At 37.8% G+C, this 21,506-nt stretch overlaps 1 protein-coding gene across 6 annotated transcripts in view; it reads right to left on the reverse strand.

Moving 5' to 3' along the window:
* LOC145470238 (uncharacterized) overlaps window positions 1–17,752 on the reverse strand; it is a 92,037-nt gene extending 74,285 nt beyond the window's left edge. For 2 of the 6 annotated variants that reach the window (XM_081454066.1, XM_081454065.1), the window contains exons 1-10: window positions 16,989–17,752; window positions 14,664–14,740; window positions 10,289–10,504; window positions 9,795–9,986; window positions 9,083–9,154; window positions 7,811–8,133; window positions 6,205–6,697; window positions 4,898–5,126; window positions 2,800–2,846; window positions 790–1,626 (exon numbers count right to left, since the gene is read on the reverse strand). In XM_081454066.1, coding sequence (XP_081310192.1) covers window positions 790–1,626; window positions 2,800–2,846; window positions 4,898–5,126; window positions 6,205–6,697; window positions 7,811–8,133; window positions 9,083–9,154; window positions 9,795–9,986; window positions 10,289–10,504; window positions 14,664–14,740; window positions 16,989–17,086 — 2,584 coding nt within the window. In that variant the 5' untranslated portion in view covers window positions 17,087–17,752. The remainder of the gene's footprint in view (window positions 1–789; window positions 1,627–2,799; window positions 2,847–4,897; window positions 5,127–6,204; window positions 6,698–7,810; window positions 8,134–9,082; window positions 9,155–9,794; window positions 9,987–10,288; window positions 10,505–14,663; window positions 14,741–16,988) is intronic. The other 4 variants (XM_081454067.1, XM_081454068.1, XM_081454069.1 and 1 more) reach the window with 4 other exon arrangements.
* Between the last annotated feature and the right edge of the window lie 3,754 nt (window positions 17,753–21,506).

Consider the following 21,506-nt stretch of genomic DNA (forward strand, 5'->3'; position numbering starts at 1 on the left):
TTTGGCGGCAGCCATTCAAATTTATTGGAAGAAAAGAAAGTGATTCGCATAAGGAAAGTAACTAATCTGACAAATCACGATGTTCTACTCAAACTCGTGCAATAATTGTTAAAATGTGTGTTACATCTTATGAATGATTATCGTGGTAGCTTATCTAAACGCAACGTACGCAGTCGCGAAAATAATGCCTGAAAAAAAAAATCCAGCGATTTGAAGGCGATCCTGTGCATGTTTCCACTGAAGGCTTTATTCTTGCAACTGCTTTTACTTTTAGATGCGTCCATAACTACGTGGAAGATCTTTCATGTAGTAGAAAAATGGTTTATTGAAAGAAATTAAAATCATAAGTCTAGCTGTTCGCCCATAATCGACCCTAGTTGGTTCCCGCAGGTTGCGTAACTTTCGTGAACCATCCCCCAGTTAAAGGGAATCTTGACTAAAACAAATCAGTTTTGTTCCAAAGTTGATGTTTGCGTTTCACTGTTTCAGGGATTTGAAGTCGATTATTCTTTGTCTGCTTTGAATAATGGGCGTTTCGCTTCTGCTATTTCATCATCAGTCCTAATCTCGCCATCGGACGCATAAGGCCTTATTTAAGGATTTCAAATTTTCCACGCGCCGCCACGTTCATTTTTGCAAGGCTTGAGAAATCATGACGTCATTGCGCGGTTGGACGTTTTCCAAATATAGTATTCTGTGAATCCAGAGGTATAAAGTGATTCTAATCGTTTATGATTCATATTCCGAATGAGCGGATTTATAATTTATGTTCATAAAAACTCCACTTACGTTCTGGGCACCCCTCTATTCGTCCTCTCCAGTTGCTGACCGTGAATCCATTATCTCCACAAACCTTTGCGTATCCCGCTATTACGTCACACAAGCTTTCAGGATGTCTGCACCCAGTCTTTTTAGCTTTGTCGAAGAAAGAGCTTGGTGAGATTGATTGAAGACATTTTCCAAAAGGCCCGAGAGGATCTTTTAACACACTGGCTCGTTCTTCAGACTGCTGCAGTGGTTGAGAATAGATGGAGCAATAATCTATCGAATGTGTAGGTTCAGTTTCTCCAAGTCCACTTTCTCCCAATTCGCACGTTGGTTGATCGTCAAGCTGAGGATCGAGCCAGTTCTTCAGGAAGGTCTGGGCTGTTGCAGCAACACCGCCGTTGTACAGATGGTAATCGTCCATGCTATTCCTGTTGAACGTACCACACAAACCGCATGTTTTATTCATCATCCCTGGATTGACAGTCAAGTAAATGTTTTGCCCGGAGACAATCAATTGAAATTGAGGAGTAGACACCATCACAACATTGCCTCCATCATGTTCAACAACTATTTGGTCACCCAAGATGGCAGCGTCGTATGTCAACACAGGCTTCGCATTCATTGTTCTTTCGATGTCGATAGTTTTCCCTGCTTGCAAAGTGAGATAGACGTTTTGGCTCTTGCAATACCGGGTGAAGTCGTTAAGAGTACAATCTCTGTTTTCGATTCTCAAGTCAAACTGAAATGACGAAGCGTGACAGTGGCGTAGCAAAGAATAAGCACAAGGCTTCGGGTACACCTCGTATTCCTTGCCATCGAATGTCTTCACATTCGTGTTCGCAAGAACAGAACAGGTTCCTGTAGAAAATAAAGTTGAGTATCAGTTTTTATTAAACCTTGCTCAAAGGTAGGTCTTATTAGAAGAGGGCAACACAAGAAATCTCAAATTTACTGTACATGGGCCATTATTTAATTGTTCTTTTGATATTATTTTTCTGTTATTATTATTCCAATTATAATTATTATTATTATAATTATTATTATTATTATTCATCTAGTTATTTATTAATTTAATTTTATTCATTTGAACTTTGACTTTTTTCAACTCTGAAATATCTTTAAACTTTTTCACTTTTTTAATTCTTACTTTTGTACATAAATTTACCATAAACATGTACATTTTCCTCTTTTGCATAGTGTACTCTTTTTCTAAAGTATTTTTAATCTCATAGATTTTGTTATTGTCTTATTATATGGCAAGGTAGTCGTGAGGTAAATCCGAGCGCTCTGATTGGTTCTTTCTCGGTCAGGATTTTGCAATACAGACAGTTTTCTCGGTCTTAAGTCGTGTATTTTTCTCTTTGATTGCCATATAATATACGACTTACTAACCTAGCTTGCTCGAGCCGTACGAGGGAATATTGGACCTCGATCGTTTTTGTGCGGACTTCGCTACGCTCGCCACGTTCCATCCGCTGTTCTTACTACCGCTCCTATCACTGCTGTTCCTACTGCTGTTGCCCCTACTACTGCTACTTCTATTGCAACTTACACTTCTGCTATTACTACTCTATTACTACTCTGGACAATACTTCTTCTGTTTCCAAAGTGGCATCAAAGATTAAGTTACCTCACCCGACGTTTCTTCAAATTTGTTCCAAAGATTTTTACAAAATTGACAAGAGAACGACTGTAGCAGAAAACTCCCCTTGTCACCAAGTTACACTCAACAATCTCCCAATTAACTGGAAGAAATTTTGCTGTTCGACAAGTTGTTGCAAAAATAAGCTCAAAATGTGTTCAAGAATTTGACATCTTGAGCATTTAGGGTCATTTTATACTTACAAATCAAAATGCATTTTATTTAAAGGTATTAGAAGTTTTCATTCTCCGTAACCGCCAATCGTCAGATCATTTTGCCGTTATCTCTCCTACCCATGTCAGCAGCGTATATTTATTTATTATGTATTTATTTATTTATTTATTTATTTATTTATTTATTTATTTACAGCAGTTAGGGATTCAACTTACCTTTACATGGAATATTGTGGCATGACCAGGTTCCCCCTTTGCATTCACTAAGAAAAAGCAAAGTGTTTTAAATACATGCATATTTAACGCTGTAACCTTATTTTTATTTATTTAGTTCTTTATTTTATTTTTATTTTTTTGATTTGCTACCCAAACAAAAAAATTTATAGTACAAAGATAACTAAATAACAAAAACTACATTTATATATTAAATGATAAAAAACAAAATGGCGAGGGAACGGTTCCCTCTCAGGAAACACCAGATGACTAATTTAGATAATAATTAATGACAAGCCTTATTTAATGACAGAGTTAATAGTTACAGATAATATATGCTTTAAGTTTTTCTTAAAATGTGCCACTTAGGAGCCAGAAATTTCAGGTGTTTCAGGTGTTTCTTCGTTTGGATACACGCTCTTTTATTCGTTTTGTCACAACTCTTATTATGAGGGCACTAAGGTTAACCCAAATTTCAAGAAAAAATCGCCAGACTAAGAGTCGCTGGTGGAAATTTATATTAACCTCTTCTGAAAGAACATTAACTCAGTCCGGCAAAGTATAAATTTTGAATTTCTACACATCAAGAGTCACATAACCAAATGTCTTAATTTAGCCGGGATTGAACGTAAACAATAAACTTGTCTCAGTGCACGGCTCGCTCAGAGAAAACTTCAGTTGTACGATTGTCGTTTTTTCATTGAAAACTGCTAGAGCTATAAGAAAACAACTTAAACGGCAAAAAATTAAAAAAAAAAACACGAGTGGAAATGTTCAGGTAAGCATATCTTAAAAATGTTCCACGATGTTCAGCTTCAATCCGAAAATTAGACGTTTTTTGTCCAAAATATGCAAAGTCACGCGAAGAGACGAAGCTTGCCTTAAATTTTAAAAGCGGTGTGATTAATCTTCTTAAGATATTAAACCCATCCCATACACCTTATTCCAAAATGGCCGTCACTTAAGTATTCTATCGTTTTCTTGCAAATTGGCCCTTGTTGCCTCGTTCTTAAACTCGAAATTCAAAAGAATATTTTCCCTTAAACGGGGCTAATTTGCAAGTAAACAAAAGAATACTAAAATGGCGGCCATTTTGGAATAAGGTGTATTCCATTCCCATTTCCTCAAATGCAAATAGCGTGATAGGAAAACAGCAATTGATCCTCTTGTAAGCGTTTTCCCTCTCAATAATCTCAAAACATTTTCCCAAATTTCGCCTTGAAAACCCCGAAACCGTGAGCACCTTGATTTCACACTAGGGGTCTGGGAGTGAGAGGGTAAAACTCATCAGTGCTATAACAAGGCTGCCACCGGCATCACTTTTCAAAATTCCTTGGCTTTTCCTTGACTTTTCTTTGATAAAAATTTAATTTCCCTGATCAAATATACCCATAATAGGGAGCTTAAGCAACGACGACGACGACGCCGAGGACGACGCCTAGTCAAAAATGACTTTATATTTTACAAGCGAGATTCGCGATCGTCTAGATCTGTTCGGTATGCCAATGGCTCTAAAAACGTGCTCAGGCTAAATATGTAATGACAACGTTCAATTCCAAATGGAAATACAAAAAATTAGCCGTTGTCGTCCACGTTCAGTAGACGACGCAGAACTTGGTCATTTCACGTTTTTGTTTTGCAGAGGACGGCAAAGAAATGTACCAAGATTTATAACGCACCTGCGCAGCTATTGTTTTGCTCATCAAACCTTTTGTTTAGTGACGTTCTCGTTGCCGCCGTCGTCGTGGTTTGCTTAAGCTCCTTAATTTCAGATGTGGTAGCAGCCTCCAGCCTTCCCTCACAGCAGTCCTTTCCACCCATCAAAAGACTGATACTTTTATATAAAACAATACCTTCTTCAGTAAGGAACAAACATCGCTCAGATCACAGCGACCTGAAATGTTTTTGCTAGCCTTCAATGGTATTAAATCAGCGGTGTTATAACTTCAACTTTCCCTAACTTTTCTTCAAATTGTCAATTTTTGCAGAATGAAAGCACAATGCCCTGACTTTTCGTGACTTTGAAGAATATTTTTTCCCTTGCCAATTCCTGACCTGTATAAAATAAAACATTTTAAAGTAAAACAATGGCTTCACTCACCACACTTGGCAAGGTTCGTAACGAGATTCCCCGTGATCATAGCGCTTCTGACGGTAGTAGCAGGAACATTGATCCCTGTCGACGCATTTTTTACCATCATGATATTGCCCATTTGGGCAGGTGCAACCAGGGATACATTTCGTGGAGCATTTCATGTCGAGATTTTTGCAGATTTTTGGGCAGCCTGGTGCACATTCACTGTATACCATAGTTGCTGGACACGTTATTGCTGTGAACAACATTGTGAAAAGGAAAAAAAGATTTTTAACTGGACTTCAATGAACACGTGTTTTTCTCTGCTTGCAATATTTCCTTCCTCCACCCCCTCGAAAGAATTCTTGGATTCCATTCTTGTGACGAAGTGCTAAAGAATCGTTTTTCCGACTCTTACTGGATATTGCTCAGTTTTAACTTTCTCGCGAACAAAACGATCAATCAGAGCCAAATCTAGCCAGAACTACGAAACCCTCATGGTCTAATCCCCGATGTCCAGGATGCGAGGGAATTTCTCTTAATTACTTGTAAGAAAAGACAGATCTAGGCAGAACTAAGAAAGAATTATGGTCTCAAATCCGCTGACCCGGACGCTCTAAGTTAGCTCTAACTTGTGAAAAAATGTTGTTTGGGAGCCTATACGGTAAGGGGGCGTTCGACCATGAAAACAATAGAGAGGTTAAGCATGACGTTAACGGCAGACGGCAAACGGCAAAGACAACTTCTGATTTTGAGTTCTTTTCTTCTAATCCGTAAAAGCTCACAAAAAATGGAATAACGTCTCCTACTATTCATTGCAAATACCAATAATTTCACTCTACTGTACACACAGCTGAAGGGAGACGGCAAAAGTTTCATTTTTGCCGTTTGCCGTTTGCCGTTTGCCGTAAACGTCATGCTTAACCTCTCTATTGACCAAAATCAGAGTGGAAAGCTATCTGGTGGGGGAGTAAAAAAGTGCGCGAAGAAATATATCAAACACGAGTGACAGTGTTTCATCGGGATATCCAAACACCGAGAAGAAAGTTCAAATTACGAGGCGCAGTGGAGCATTTTTGACGAAATGCGAGGTGTTTGGATAGCCGATGAACACTGTCTCGAGTGATTGATACAACTTCTCAATCGAAACAAAAACTAAGGAATAAACGGAGAAGTAAAATCGTCAAAATCTGTGCTAATTAAGACCGGGCATCCAGACCTCCTTAACGGTTGTGATTTTCTTTGTTTTAACTTGATGAATTATTAATGACTTTGAGAAAAGATAATTACTTACGAAGCTTTCAGTATTCTTCTATTATAATTATGTTACTTACGGCAAAGGTTCGGTGCTCTCCAGCTTAGTACAATATTATTCAAGGCACACTGTCTACTGTATCGGGTGAGCATGGCACACACCATGTCGTCACGCTGGTCCAGGGGGCTGGCACAAACATCGTTCATGCAAAGTGTTTTCAAATAAGTAATATCAACGACGCTGCTGCAGGCAGAAAATACGTTCTCCTCTAGCTTCGAGCACATCTGTTCCGCCTGTATCTGTTCATCGCATGGTCTTGGAGTCACTGGGCCAGACACGCAATTGTTATCTATGAACGAATTGGCGAACGCATATTCTTTTTCTTGGACCTGTCCGTCAGTATCCATGAACTCGTCTTTGATATTATCATTGAAGGTTCCACAAAGACCCGCAGTTTTGGTTTTGAATTCTTCTGGGAGCTGAATATCTGCTGACCGCTCTCCATCCCATATAATATCCGCCTTGTCTTTTGTCGACACTACGATGTATTGCTTGGCGCCATCTGCTGGGAACTTAAAGAAAACAAGGAATGTGTTCTTCATCTCTGTTTATTTTCCATAGAGGGTCTTCAGGTGTGAGTACAAGTTTTTACTTCTGGTTTGCAGGCTCCACATTATCACATCACATACCCATCTCATCCTATGAGCTAACCTATCTTTCTAAAACCAACATGAAGAGCGAGGACTCTGAAAATGTCACTGGTTTGAAGTTCGAAGTAAAAAATTAACTATTTTATTAATTTTTTTTTTTTTGCTTTGTAAGAGCACCATGCACAGCACAGCATTACTTTGCATTATATTAACTTGATCACATGCACCTGCGCCAGCACTCCGTGGCCGGATGTGCAACCTTTGCCATGTCATAAAGGAAATGTGAAGCGTACTCGTACTCAATTTTAAACTCGTATTCCAATCTGAGGGTCCGATATGTATTCTCTTTGGCAGGTCTACTTTACATGTGTATATAAATTTACTTATAACAATTTATCCGAACACAAGTATACAATGATAAAAAACAAAGAATATCTAAAATACAAAAATTAATGCAAATGATAATAATAATGAGGTTATTAAAAATGAATGAATAAGAAATAATAAAATGTCTGCAAAACGCGTCCAAGACCCCATTCGAGGCAAGAAATCATTGATCTAAAAATTACACAGAAAAGGTAATGATAATGAAAATAACAAAAGGTTATTAGAGCAGTATTCAACTTGGCATCGTAACTAAAACCAAAGTAATCACTATGGACAATCATAGGGAGGTAGAGAATCCATTGAACCAATCAAACCTCCAGACAAATACATGAAGCTGTCGCAAAGCACGGTGACAGTGAGTCACGATTTGTTTTGGTTTCACATTTGCTTGCCAAAGTGGCGCGAGTTTTTTAAGCCAATCACGAAGCGCGGTAATGCAAAACCAAAGAAAAAGCAAGTAACGTTCGACACTGAAGTGAAAACTGCTTTATATGACAGATTAATTTGAATTCAGCAAATTAAATTATTTGTTGGTGTTGTTATTTACGAAGTTGTTGTTATTGTGTTTCCCTGCAGCTATTTTTCCATAGTGTAAGTTACACGAGGTTTCGTCTTAATACTCTATGAACTAACTTAAACCATACATACCATGACTCTAATATACACTGCTCGGTCAGGCTGGTGTAGATATGGGAACTTATTAATTTCTGCACCGTCAACTTTCACCAGAAACTGCCCATTGCTTTCTCTTTTACCGAGTTCAACCTCAACCCCGTAAGCAATAACAGTAAGCGTCTTTTGGCAGGGTGTAAGAGGGTCGCATTGAGCATCATTGTTGACGATCACTTTCAGCTTGTCCGGTTCTGATGGGATTTTTACCATGACGTAATTGCATTTGCCGTTGAAGCTATACGTCAAATTGTCAAAGGTGTTGTAATGTGCGATTCCAAATATAGAGCACGTGCCATAACCTGGAAATCGATAAAGCAGCGTAGCACGTGTTATTAAAGTGACATTAACTTACTAAGGCCTTGTTCATACGACATAATGGTATATCGACAACATCGCTGATGTTGGTAAGGTGAACATCGACATAAAGACATAAGAAAAAGATCAGTTTTTATTTCCTTATGTTGTTATGTTCATGCTCTCATGTTGCTATTATGCCATTATGTCAGGATGTTCATACTGCAAACATAACGCCGAACATAACGTCCTCGGCGTTATGTTTATTTCGTCACGTCACAATGGCACTAGTGTGAACTAGCAATTTACAAAACTTCAAGTCAAGTAAGCTTTTAAAACATAGACTCACCCATCTACTTTTAAAGATGAAAAGTACGAGGCGGCAAACTAATTTCCCACAAATTTATCAAAGTTTGAACTGGGCACGAACAACTGGTTCGGACCAGAGAAAAAAAATGTACGTCTAATTGCTTTCTCTATAGACTTCATAGTGCTTTTAAACACAGTAAAAACAGAAACAACCTTTAAAAATAAAATAACCGGCTGCCTACCAGGCTATATTGCAGTAGTATGCTATCAGTTTTGTATACAAAAGAATGTATGGAAAAGAATGTATAGCTCAGAATTTAGCACATTCGATATGTAAATATGTTTCAGTTTACCTTCCTCAGAATAATTCCTCAAATACTTTGTGGGTGCATTTCAAGCTTTCGCTTTTTTAGTGGGAGCTACATTATAACAAAGCTTCAGGTGAGCATTTCAAAACTGGCGACTCCAGTATGGGCAATAAGTGTTTTACACTACCTGGCAACTTTCTGAATATACAAAGCGCAGGCTCATATTCAATTCTTGGGGTAAAAATAGATTCTAGTCACCAATGGATGATTTAAGTGGTACTGCAGTTAGACATGTTACATCTTTATTTCTGCGATTTTCTTTAACAGTCAAACTTACTGTTGATCGCATCTTGTGCACTACCAGCTGCATTACCGCCAGCACTACGTTCGTCAAAAACTTCGGGTGCCACTGTTGTACGAAAGACATAGAAATAGTTGAAGTAAAATAAAGTCGGCATTCGCACGTAAATGGCCCATCAGGATGGAGCTCATCTCAAGTTTCAGTAGCATGAAATCTACTTCCTCTCGAATGAGACTCTTATTCATCTCAGGGTTACCCCCGACATTTACTTCACCGGTATCCATTTAAACTGCTGGGTGGGCCCTTCCTTCTTGCTCTAGATATTACAAATACAAACTTTTTTTATTTTGTTTATGAGATATAAATATTCCAAAATCTGATCACTCACTCAAAACGAAGATGACGTTTCTTACAGTAAGGACACTCGAACCATTAACACTTGAGTTTATAAGATCTGTATTTTTTTGGTACAGATTAACGCTAAATACTGTCTTTAATCAAATGCACCAAAAATTTTAAATGTTTACAGTGCAAGAAATATTGATTAATTTAATGATTGACTGGTTGGTTAGTTGGTGGGTGGGTGGGTGGGTGGGTGGATGGATGGATGGATGGATGGATGGATTGAATGACTGGTGGTTTGGTTGGTTGGTTGCCTCCTGAAAGAGAGAGCACCCCTTAACAAGAATTTACTATGAACTTTATTCATTCCATAAGTACTTATTTATTTTCTTTAAGGTATACTCACAGTTGTATGCTGATTGGCAGTCTTCCAGGCTGATGTAGTTATTTTCGTTACCAAGGCAACCACCGTAATTGAACTGTAAACAGGTCTGGGTGGCTGGGCGGTAGTACCAGCGCTTTTCTGTCTGAATGTAAGTTTCTCCGTATAATTCGGGTTCCCATAGTTTGTAACAAATACCATCTGTTTTCATGGGCACTATAAGGAAATTATCAATTGGTTACTGAACGTTTTACTCTTTTTGAAATGTTTAATCTAATGCGTTCAAGGAGTTACGTCGTAGATTAGAAAGTTTAGCCCAATTTTTTTTATTTATTTTGTCCTTTGTAATCCGTGTTCATCTTCTCCATCCTTAAACATTCTTGATCCTTTAAGGTTTATTCTTTTCCCATTGGTGCTTTTCAGGTTTCCTTCAATTCAAAGGTAACTTTGTACGTGGCCAAAATAACTGAAAATTCCGAGACCGAGCTCCGTTAATTAATTAAACACCACCAACTTACCACAATTAGAGAAACAGTCTCTTTTAGTCACAGTGGAATTGAAATCGTCACAACTCTTCTGGAGTTGATCCAGGAATCTGAAACAAGCATCTGTAGAGGCTCCATAGCCTCGTTTACGCAGAATACTGCCAAGGGCTTGTTGAAGAAAAACTTTGTTTATTCCTTGATCAGGTTTAGGTACAGGTGCTGTTATTGTCAGCGGTGACCTTTCCTCCACTGTAAAAGAAATTATCAATCATTTTGGTGAGCAAGGTGTATCTCACCCTGCAAACTCAAGGTAACAGGACTGGAGGATAGAAAAGGACAGGTCAAAGGTTGTAATACATGTAGATGATTCCGAGTTCTCTCGGTTTAAAAATGAAGGCAAGTGTAAAACGTTTATATGAAAGCTAGCGAGCTATACGAAAGCTACTGAGCTTCCAGACCAGAGTAGATTTTGAATGATAGCTGTTCATCTCTCATGTTCCGGAATTTTTGGTCGAAAGGATTGTCTTGTTTCTTCATTGCACATGTCCAAAACCAAACTACTGCTTAAATAGTCTTGAGCCTTATTTTTTTTTTTTAAGTCACTCGAATCAGTTCCACTTTGCTCAACTTGGATGCAAGGCAATTTCCGGTAGTTTCCTGATTTTTGCATCTATTTGAGATTATCTTATATTACAAATGAGAAATGTTCATCGTGAAAAGAGCTTTTCCTAAACCCAATTTCCGGTCATTTTTGGTAAATGGTATCCCCAGACAACATGGATGTCAGGCAGTTTCGGGCAATTTTGTAAGTTCTGATTTCTTTCTAGATGCTTCGTATATACCTCAACATCAAATTGTAGCACGATTGAGAAAAGTTAACCGTGAAAAGACCTATTCCCATCCACAATTTCCGGATATTTTTGGTGAATGGTGCACATCCTGAGTCTTGCCCAAACGAAAACAGTCCTTGGATCGAGGTAGATAAATGCACGTTACTTTACTTGCTTTAATTATTTACTCAATGATTTTAAATGCTTTAATGATACTGACAAGGACCAAACACAACCTTGTCATCAGTAGAACGGCCAAAAAGATTGAAAAGTTTGGCGAATGCATACGAAATCAGTTTTTTTTTTTTATTCGAATAAAAATAGGCGTCGGTAAAACAACACTGCCTGCATCAGAAACAAAGCAAGGACTTCAAAAAAGGTACAATTTGCAAAGTTGGGTCAGCTTTGTCTTTTACTTCTTCATAGTTTTCTTAATCATGTTGATTTTGCAGCACAAGAGAGTAAGAAATAAACACTTGGAAACATCCCCAGTTTAATATATGAAAATTCTTACATGACTACGAGGCTTTCTGTGCCCGTTTTCAAAATTTCCCAAGATTCCTTTGTCTGGTGGTTCCCACAAGAGACTCGATACAAAGAAAATAAGCCCAAATATGGAAGTTTAGCAGAAATCCTCGAAGGTATGTTAGAATTTGGATAGCTATAACATGGGCTATTGGAGGCAAGCAAAATTTACATTTCAAACTTGGGAAAACGACCCACTGAACATAGCAAATGCACAATTAAGCGAACTGTCATGGTCTTTGCTAAGGTCAGAGATAATTTATATTAGAAAGCACCCTGTGGGAAAGAGCTTGCATGAAGCCATACTTCTACAGCAGGGTTGCCACCCACTGGAACAAAAAAAAATCCCTGACTTTTCACTGACTCTAAAGCAATTTTCACTGACCCTGCAGGATGACTATTCTGGCCATGGATCAACAAAATAAGGATGGCTCAGATAATTTTTAAAACAAAATTGCCTTGTCTATACAAGAACATCTAATAAAATAATTTGCGGCAACCTTAATATAAAATTCCCTGACTTTTCACTGACTTCGAACTGGGATTTGGGAACTCCCTGACCTGATACTAAACTCCCTGACTTTTCCCTGACCTTGAATAAAATCTCATTTTCCCTGACTTTTCCCTGACCGTGGCAACCCTGTACAGGAGCGGATTTAGGGTGGTAGGGGTGAGTTGGCCAGCCACCACCCTTTTGAAGAAGCAAAACATAAAAAAATTGAAAAAAGTTTCGAATAATATGGCAAAAATAAAGGCAAACTCTCTGGACAGGTACCTCATTGTTATTTCTACTTTGTGGCATCGCTGGTATTTCTAGTGAAAAGGTTTTCAATTAGGTTTCAATTCTCAAATTGCAACATTTTGGAAAGATGCCCTCTTGATTCTGCAAGCCCAAGGTACCAACCCCCTCCCCCTTGAAAAATCTTGAATCCGCCCCTGTTCTATAGGTATAACTCGAAACTCCGAACTAGCCTGACAAGCATTTGAACCAATAACGAGCAAAGAGACTTCCATTATCGAAATAAACGACTCATTTCCACCTCTTCTTCTCGCAGTGTTGCCGAAAAAAAAAATAAAAAAATTTTCTCCATGCTTCTATCTATTGTTTCTACCGCCAGGAAATTTGGGAGAGCTCGAACTTACGGCTCTTGTTTTCACAGCATTTTTCGTTCGCCCAACTTCAATTCGAGTTTCCATTTAACAATAACTTGGATTATGCGCTCGAGATTTATATCACGCATAGAAATCGAGAGCGAATTATCGAATTGTTCTGGCATAAATTTTCAAATCGTTTAAAAATTTATCTGTCCTCTTCACAAACACTTCGAAAACGCAAAGGAGCAGCCGTCATTTTGCTAACAACCGCACACTGCTGGGCTACTCACTATCTGAGACAAAATAGGTGGTGAATAGCGTGTTCAATAAGAGAACGGCATTCGTGATAGAACGCTAGTAGATTATACTAAAACTCGATTGAAACGGAGAAGGTAGTTCGTTGCTAATCATCTGGATTATCCCTAAGGAACGCACCCTACGATGAATTTCGAGTTGTGTGATTCTCTGATTTGTTCGCTGCGCTCTCTTGTAAGTATTTTCTATTGATAAAAGTATCATGAAAAGTTGTCTTCCTGTGTAGCAACTGAATTTCTGACCTCAAGCAATGTTTCAGTTTTTTGATCGCATAACTCAGTCATCATTTTCAATTCGATTCAATGTTTGTGAAAATTATCTATTTTGACGCGACGGGGGGAAAACTGGCATTTATGTTTTTTTTAATTTTTTTATTCGATAGTCGTACTGGCTCTTCAAAGACTGGAAGACTCGTAAAAACAAACACACTAAAATTCCTAACAAAAGATTTGAAATACCAACCCCTATTAATGACTCGCCGTTAAATTTATACCAGCGCCACAAAGTTGGCGAAAACTACACCCACATACAAGTTATGTTCGCGTCGAATACTGGATGAAAGACCAGAATTTCTATTTTCTGGAAATGCTTTAACTCTGACGAGTGGAACGAACCAAAACAAAAATGAAAAAATATTGAAAGTAACAATGAATATAGAGAGACTACGGAGGAACTTCAATTCCGTTTTCTTGACAACTACATTTGCATCAGAGATTATTGAAGTCCCTGAATGAAATTTAAGGAACTAAAGTACCCGTCAGCGCTTAGAGAATTAAATTTTCATTTCGCAACAACTGCTCTAAACTTTCTCTTTACCAGCACTCAATCCACCTAGGGCACTACATAAAAGCCACATTGCGTGCGAATGTTTTCAGTTGCGCTCTTCTGTATGTTGCTACCCAGTCGAATCGCCCTTAGCAACAATATAAGTTGGTTAATTACGAGAGGTTTTGCTCACAAAAATATATCCACACGAGATAAACTTATCATAGGTTCCAATGTTGAATTTTATTTTATTTTATTTTTCTTTACTTTTACAGTTTGGGGAAAAGGTGCTTGAAGACCTGGCTTGCGTCGCGGCCGCGGGTTATTCATTTCGACTTCAATTTTAACTCCAGTGGAAAACATAATCTTCTGTCCGCCCACTTCAACGCCTGGCATAAAAATTCACGTGCACAGATCGTGGTGTTGTCCAATCGAAAGAGAGGAAATGTCCCTTTGACCTTTTCAAGTAATAATATCGAGATACACCGAGACTGACAAAAATGTTTTTCGTAATTTTTGAAATTATCGACTGGAAATAACATAGAAGGAGATAAACAAAAAACTCCTCAAAGCCGTATACGTTGAAAAACGGTGTTTTCTCCATTTATATAGAGGAGGCACTAGGTCTCTGTCCTAAGGTTGTCATGAAAACTGGAGTTTTAAACAAAAATGCATTTATTAGGTGCTACCTCCACGGGTGTCAAGCTCATAAATTTTATAATGCCTTCATGAGGGCATCCGGAGCTGAAGACGTTTATGTAATATTCTGCGAATAAATTCTCGGCAAATTGCGATTAAAAACGTCGCTTCACAAATTGAGAGAGTTCACTAATAAATATCAAAACAAAGCAGACAACTGCCTTTGAGTGAGCACTTACAACTCCTCAGTGACCGCTGATTTTCCAGTTGCACAAGGCTGTCCACCTCTGTCTCAAATGTGTTCTCTAAGTCATATCTGGTAGAAGGAAAATACAAGAGGATTGATTAGCAACCACTGGATTTTATCGAGATTGAAGAAACTGATTGCTGTCGTTGGTTTAACAGATTCGTTTAAAAGCACTTTTCCCAGGAAGAAACATTGTCCTATATCGATTGGCACTTTAGTGAAAATAATTAGAAGGCAAACAAATGGGAAGTTTTCCTCTAGTTGAGTTAAAGGCGCCTATACAAGACAAAAAAACATCTTTTTTTTTATTTTCCGTTTTTGTTAGTAGGAGAAAGTCATGAAATGGAAACCGCTTTGTAGTGAATCCCTTTACTTATGACATTTTTCGGGACTTGGACCGAATTGTGTGCTCTGAAATAAGATCTACTCATTTAATTTTTCAATCACAGTGTTTTCGGAATTGGTTACCAATGTGGATAAGAAAAAAAAATGAAAGAGAATCGATTCGCATGTAGTAGCTTTAGAATCTTTAAGTTTTGCCTGCAAACTATGCCCTCGATCGCGAAAGCATCGAATGTGGCTGGGGTAATTTTGCTACATATAGAATTACATGGCATCTCATTCACCCAGTCCATAATTGATTCTATCTTGAAGTGAAACATTTTTTCGAAGTGCATGAAATATGATCTCTTTATCGATTTTCACACCCTCAGCGTTGTAGAAATTGGTTACCATATTCGGTACACAAGTAGCATCGCCGATTATTTTGACTCTTGATTCTTTCTTTTTACTCTAGAATCTTCCTTTTTTTACTCTCGAATCTTTCTCCCATAGCACGTTTATGCTATGGTTGAATTTAAAGTCAACTTTGCCTTGTGACCATCAATCGAAGGAAGGAAGAAAATAGGGCGACCAAGAACAACAGGGAGAAGAACGATACAGGGTGAGTTGAAGAGTGCTGGTATTGGGTGGGAGAACGCGGCAAGATTAGAACAAGACAGAGCGGCTTGGCGGGAACTTGTTTACGCCTTATGTGCCACTGGGGAGGAAGCAGTTAAGTGAAGTTCAGAGTCGATGGAGATTCGAAACAACACTGGGGCATCATTCGCGTTCAGTTCGTGAAAAATGATATCTCGAAATGAAGCATTTTTTTTATCAAATGGCTGAAACATGATTTCTCTGTCGATTCATGTTTTAACCTCTCAGTGTTTTAGAAACAGATAACCAATATATGGACACATTTGGTAAAACTCGGCTGTCAGGTGAAATAGCTCATCTTTGAGCCTTCCCCGTTCGCGCCCGTTCTCGCATTTTTCGCGACAGACGGACTATGATTAACTCCGAAGTGAATATTGCCTCTCGAGGATTTCGTTTGGTATGACTTTAAAATCAATGATAGTTTTATTTACGAAAATACCATCGCGGTCCCATAAGAAATTGCATAACAAATGATATCCTGATATCTCCTGAAGCATTTTTTCCAGGTTGAGCGAAAAATGATATCTTATCGTGGGTCTTTTAACCCCTCAGTTTTAGGAATTGGCCATGAAATTAGAATTAAAAAGCTCACTAGGAAAAAACTGATGTCACATCATTTTGACGGCAGACTTCAAGTCGTCGCTCCGTTTATTCCGCCTTTTTGCGCTTTCCGCTGGCGACTTCTTGAAACAATTATGGCATATTCAAAACGAATTTTGTGTTAGCCATTTCGACATCTAAAAAGATTAAAAATCAATCGAGCAAACTGTATTAACGTCAAAGTTTCATCCATCTATTACAAAGCGGAATCATTTTAAATTGAACCAATATTCCTAGAAGGATAAAATTACTGTTGCAAATTTTACCAGTTATAATGCGACAGAAAAATACTAGTTTCCTTTCTAATTTTTTTTTTCCCTACTTATTCTTCCCCTCTTTTTATTATTTTCAGTAGTAAAGAGTTTTGGTTTAACGAATTCAATGCAGTTCTAGCATCGCTTTAATTACCTTGTTCATTTATTCAACGCTTACACTTCGCTTGAAATGAAGGAAGTTAACTCAAATATTGGTTATTTCTTAAGTATATACTAAACATTGGAATTTAGACACAAGTTTGGTTTTTATCACCGAGCAGCAACTCCGAAAATGGCAGTTTTTTAAGCCGAAGGAAACGAATTGGTTTGGAGCCACAATTAACGGGAAGTCAACACGCTAAGATATATATGAGTCGGTCCGTTTGCAAAAAGCAAGAGGACACATTTACCGTTAAATTTCACAAAGCTCTATCAAAATAAACGGTAAAAATTTCGAAACGAACAGGATCTACTTGTAGTCTTACCCAAAGGCATCGGTCGTCTGTATTCCTTGTAGGAGAACCACGACTAGTAGAACTGACATTAATTGCGATGAGTCCTTCAGTTTGACTCTACTGTACATTTTAGATAGCCCACCTTAGCCTTCTTTTTTTCTGAAGCCGTTCTTATCGTTCTATTGTGTACTGGCGGGAAAAGTATTTCTTTTCTGGTCGGGCGTTTAGCCGTCTTAAACCTCCTGCCTTGGATGAAGAAGGCGGCTAATGTTTTGCGTAAACGAATTAGAAGTTCTTAATATTGGAAAACATTCTTTTCCAAACCTTCAAATATCTTGGCGATGGCACATCAGTAACACACCAGGCGTGCGCGAGCTTTTGATCTATTTTGCATGGTTACCTTGACAATCTTTTAAACTGATCCGTCAAGAATCTACTTCTTTTGTTGTGTTAAATAAGAGTGAAATATCTTTAACCATAAGACGAGGGATATCAATGGAACTACACTAATTCTCTTCAAAGTTTTTGGATAATACACTCCATTTTAAGCGACGTATAATACGAGTTTAATTGAACGTGGTCTCTGGCGGGTTAGTAAAACTATTCTTATGATATTTTTGCACGAGACCAAACGACATCTTCTGGTGTGTCAGAGAAAATAGTAATCCATATTCTTCTTATTTAGACTACTGAACTGTATCTTTTCAAAACTCTGCTCTTTTCAAGTGGCACCTGTACAAAATCAATTCAGCCAAACAAATTAATACTTAAAAATTCAATATTAAGAGCAACGTTAGAATTAATTTTGTATGGAGCGATGAAGCTACAGCTTCACTATGCAGAAGGGCTTTTGAGCCTCGTTTCCCTGAAAGAGTGAAAAATTCTAATTTGGAAGAAGTAACTTTCATATCAAAAGCTGGAGGATTCCTTTATCACTGAACGCCAAGTAGTACTAAAAACCAAACACAGTGGTCGTTCTAATTATTAGAAATTGTTCTTAACCGTAAACAAGGGGAACTCACTGGTGACTTCAAACATTATCTATCCATTAAAAGATGATATTATTGACGGGAAGATATGCAGGAGGTATTTTCAAGCTAATTCGGAATTACAATTTAGAAAATTTAACGAAAGAACCCTTATTAATAATAAAATAAACTGACATCATATCTAAACCTAATTATGTCTAAATATTAGGATTATTCGCACTATGTTTGACGAGCTTTTTCGTTCTTTCCTACGTCTTCTGTCGGTATTGCTTAACACGTTTTATCAGTAGCTATCACTGTTTAAGACACCCCCCAGTACGAAACAGTTTTCGTTTTCTGATAAGGTGGTTGATTGATATTCAAAAATTCTAGCCCACTCGACCACCGAAAACTTTTCCGATACTGGGACACGACTTTACAGTTAAAAAAGAGCGCTAAAGTTGGGAAAATAATCCATTTGGGACTCTTCAAAAAATAAAACAAAAAAACTGGTCGGTTGATATGGTTGACACTAACAAAACACTACCTTTGTGTAAACAGTCTAGGACCATCTATTTGTTAATCAAAGACAAACGTAATAGGCAATCGATACTGACAAGTTCGGGTGTTTGGAGTTACAAAGAGGATTTCTTTAAGGCTTTAACGCTCAGGATTAAGGGATTTTCCAGTCAGTTGAGGTTTGCTAGCAGTTCAGAAGTTGGTATTTTGGAATATTTTATACTGCGTTGTCAAGGAGGAGGCGAAGAATTTATCAATCAACCTGTAAGTCGCACGCTCAGCAAGAGGTGACAGACAGGCAAAGACTCGCGAAATGTAGGGTTGGTTATAATCATTTTATATCACACGCATACACTGTATTGCCAAAATTTTCACTTACTTTATTGGCATTTTTATTAGTATTACGTTCTTTTTAAATAATAAATCGACTAGGTGATATAGAAGCGTTCTTTTGATCGAAATGAAGCAATTATGTATATTTTGAACTATTTTTATTAAAAGTGTCCTCAGTACGTTTATTCAAAGCTTAACGCCTTGACAGTTGAATGAAGTCTTTCATTCGTTCATTTCATTCAATGGAAGGCATACAAAAATGCTACTATCTTCGACTCGTTCTTAAAATTACACTGCTTCATACAACTGATAATACACATTATGCTTAGTAACGAGAAAGCCCGTTTTTGACGAGTAAAAGCTATTTTGCTTTTAAGCACATTAACATTAATTAAATCAAATTTTGTTGATTTTAGTATTCTGCATTTGTTCTCTTTTAACCAGCAAATTTTCATTACTTTCAAAATGATGGTTCAACCAACTTCTGTTTCTCGTTGCAGCGAATAACGTGGTAAACACAACGCGCGTTCATTTTCCTTCTAAAGTAAAGTTCTGAGTTTCTCGGTATCAACCGGAGTGCGTGAGGAAATCTAGAGATTCAACAGCTGCTGTTAAGAATTCAACAATCCTGATAAGTAAGAAGCGTTTTAAGCATATCACAAAGTTTTTGATTCAGGATTATTTGCTACGCGAATAAAAACAGGCTTTGCACACCTAAAGCGGTAATTTTCTCTTTACTATTTTGCAAAAAAAACATGCAAGACAAAGCAAAAACAGGGAGATATAATTAAGAGTTCAAATGGACACAGACGTAGTAAGCGACAGTCCGTACAGTCTTAGCAGTCCAAGTGGGGTTTTATAGCCGCAAAGTTTACAAAATGCATTCATATTACATATACTATGCTACGCCGGCTCTCGTTGATAGGCAGAAGGCAAGTTTTAGTGAAGTATCATCAACACACGGGGAATACCGCATATTATAAAACTGTTTATATTAACCAAAAAAGCCCCTAATAAAGGCATTATACAACAGTCTGATATTTTAATAACACAGCTCGTGGTTTTGAGAAAACTGGTATTATGTAATGGTAACGCAAACGTGTTTGCAAGGATAAAATTAAGCGAAAGAAGTTTTGCACAACGTTTCGATGAATCATGTCATCATTTTCACGTGAAGAGAGAATAAAATTGATAACTTAATATGCGAGGTCTGGAAATCATCGGCGACCTTGCCGACAACAAACACACAATCAGACTCCCGTATGCACAAAACTAATTATTTAAATTCGTCACCATTTACACGTACACTTTTACAACTTTACGTTTTATCACCTCGCATTCTCTCTTCACTTGAAAATGATGACATGGAGTCATCGAAAAGTTGTGTTAAACTTCTTCCCCTTATTTGTATCCTTAAATGTTTAACCAAATTTAATCTTGTTTAAACGTGTTTTTGTCCCAAAAGCGAAATATCAATTCTACTCGTTGACTGTGACACAACACTTTCAGTCTAAGACCTGAGAAGTTGAAAAACAAGTGTCGCATCAAAAAATATTTTGTTATTGATGCGTGATTTTTTTGATCTATTCTTACTAACTGTCATCTGGTCCATTACGCAGGTATTAGAAAGATAAATGTATGGTATTGGATTTGGCCAATAGCGGTATAATTTATGAAGTAGTTATTCATTAACGCGCTCATGGACATTAATGCTTGATCATGTGATAGCTCCTCAGTTCTATTCAGACAGCGTTCTAGCTTAGTTATTTAGTATTCAGTTTTTCTTTAGTCTTTTTCACCTTTCACTATGCCCGCTAAAAGTAAGAATTCCACCAAGAAGGCAAGTGCATCAAACCCCTGGCTCTCTTCATTCGGTGCGGAGAATGATCTCCCCGATAGCTTGCTTGACGTTTTGAAAGAACACGACATAACTTGTGAACAGATTGTCGTTGGTAAATCTGGGCTATAGTCTCCGACAAACCTGCTGCCATTTCTTTGATCGCGTGATTACAAGTTCGAATATACACGGAAGAAAGCCATCTGGCGACCAATTTCCCTTTAAAGTGTTCGGTGGTTACAGAGATCCTAAGTAAAATGTTTAGTTAGTTTGTACATTGTACTTAACCGACCGATAGTAAACATCTTAGGGAAATTTCTGGTGAAATTCACGCTCTAAAGTCCACTTGACCAGTGACCAACCAGTACAACCAAATCACGTGAATTCCGTACATACCCACGTGCTCGACTAGTTGTCAATTTTACGTCGATTTCCAAAGTCTACCTGTGACCAGTGACTGATCGTTAAAATAAATCACGCGAATAGGATACTGTTCAAGGACACGAATTGTTCTTATCCTGTTATTGTTCTTGTGAGTTTCCCCTAACCTTGAAAAGTTTAGAAATAGTGGAATTTACCGACTCGCTCCTTTTGGGGTATGCAATATGTTTTCTACCGTCTCTCGAAAATTTTATACCATATTAGTTGACACCGCTGAAAGAAAGTTACACCATGTCGACTCCATTTCAGTCACTCTACCCAAGTTAGAGTAACCAACTTGCTTCTGAGGCAAACGTTTACAACCATGGGAAAAAAAAGCTCTCCTTCCCCCATTCCTGTGATATTTTAATAATTGTTTTCACTCATATATATGTGTGTGTAATACCTGTAAACATGCTGGTGAGCTGTCGCAGTCTGGGCTGTGACAGCTCACTCTTACATCCACACTCA

Source organism: Orbicella franksi, chromosome 15, assembly GCF_964199315.1.
Source record: "Orbicella franksi chromosome 15, jaOrbFran1.1, whole genome shotgun sequence".
Classification (NCBI taxonomy): domain Eukaryota; kingdom Metazoa; phylum Cnidaria; class Anthozoa; order Scleractinia; family Merulinidae; genus Orbicella; species Orbicella franksi.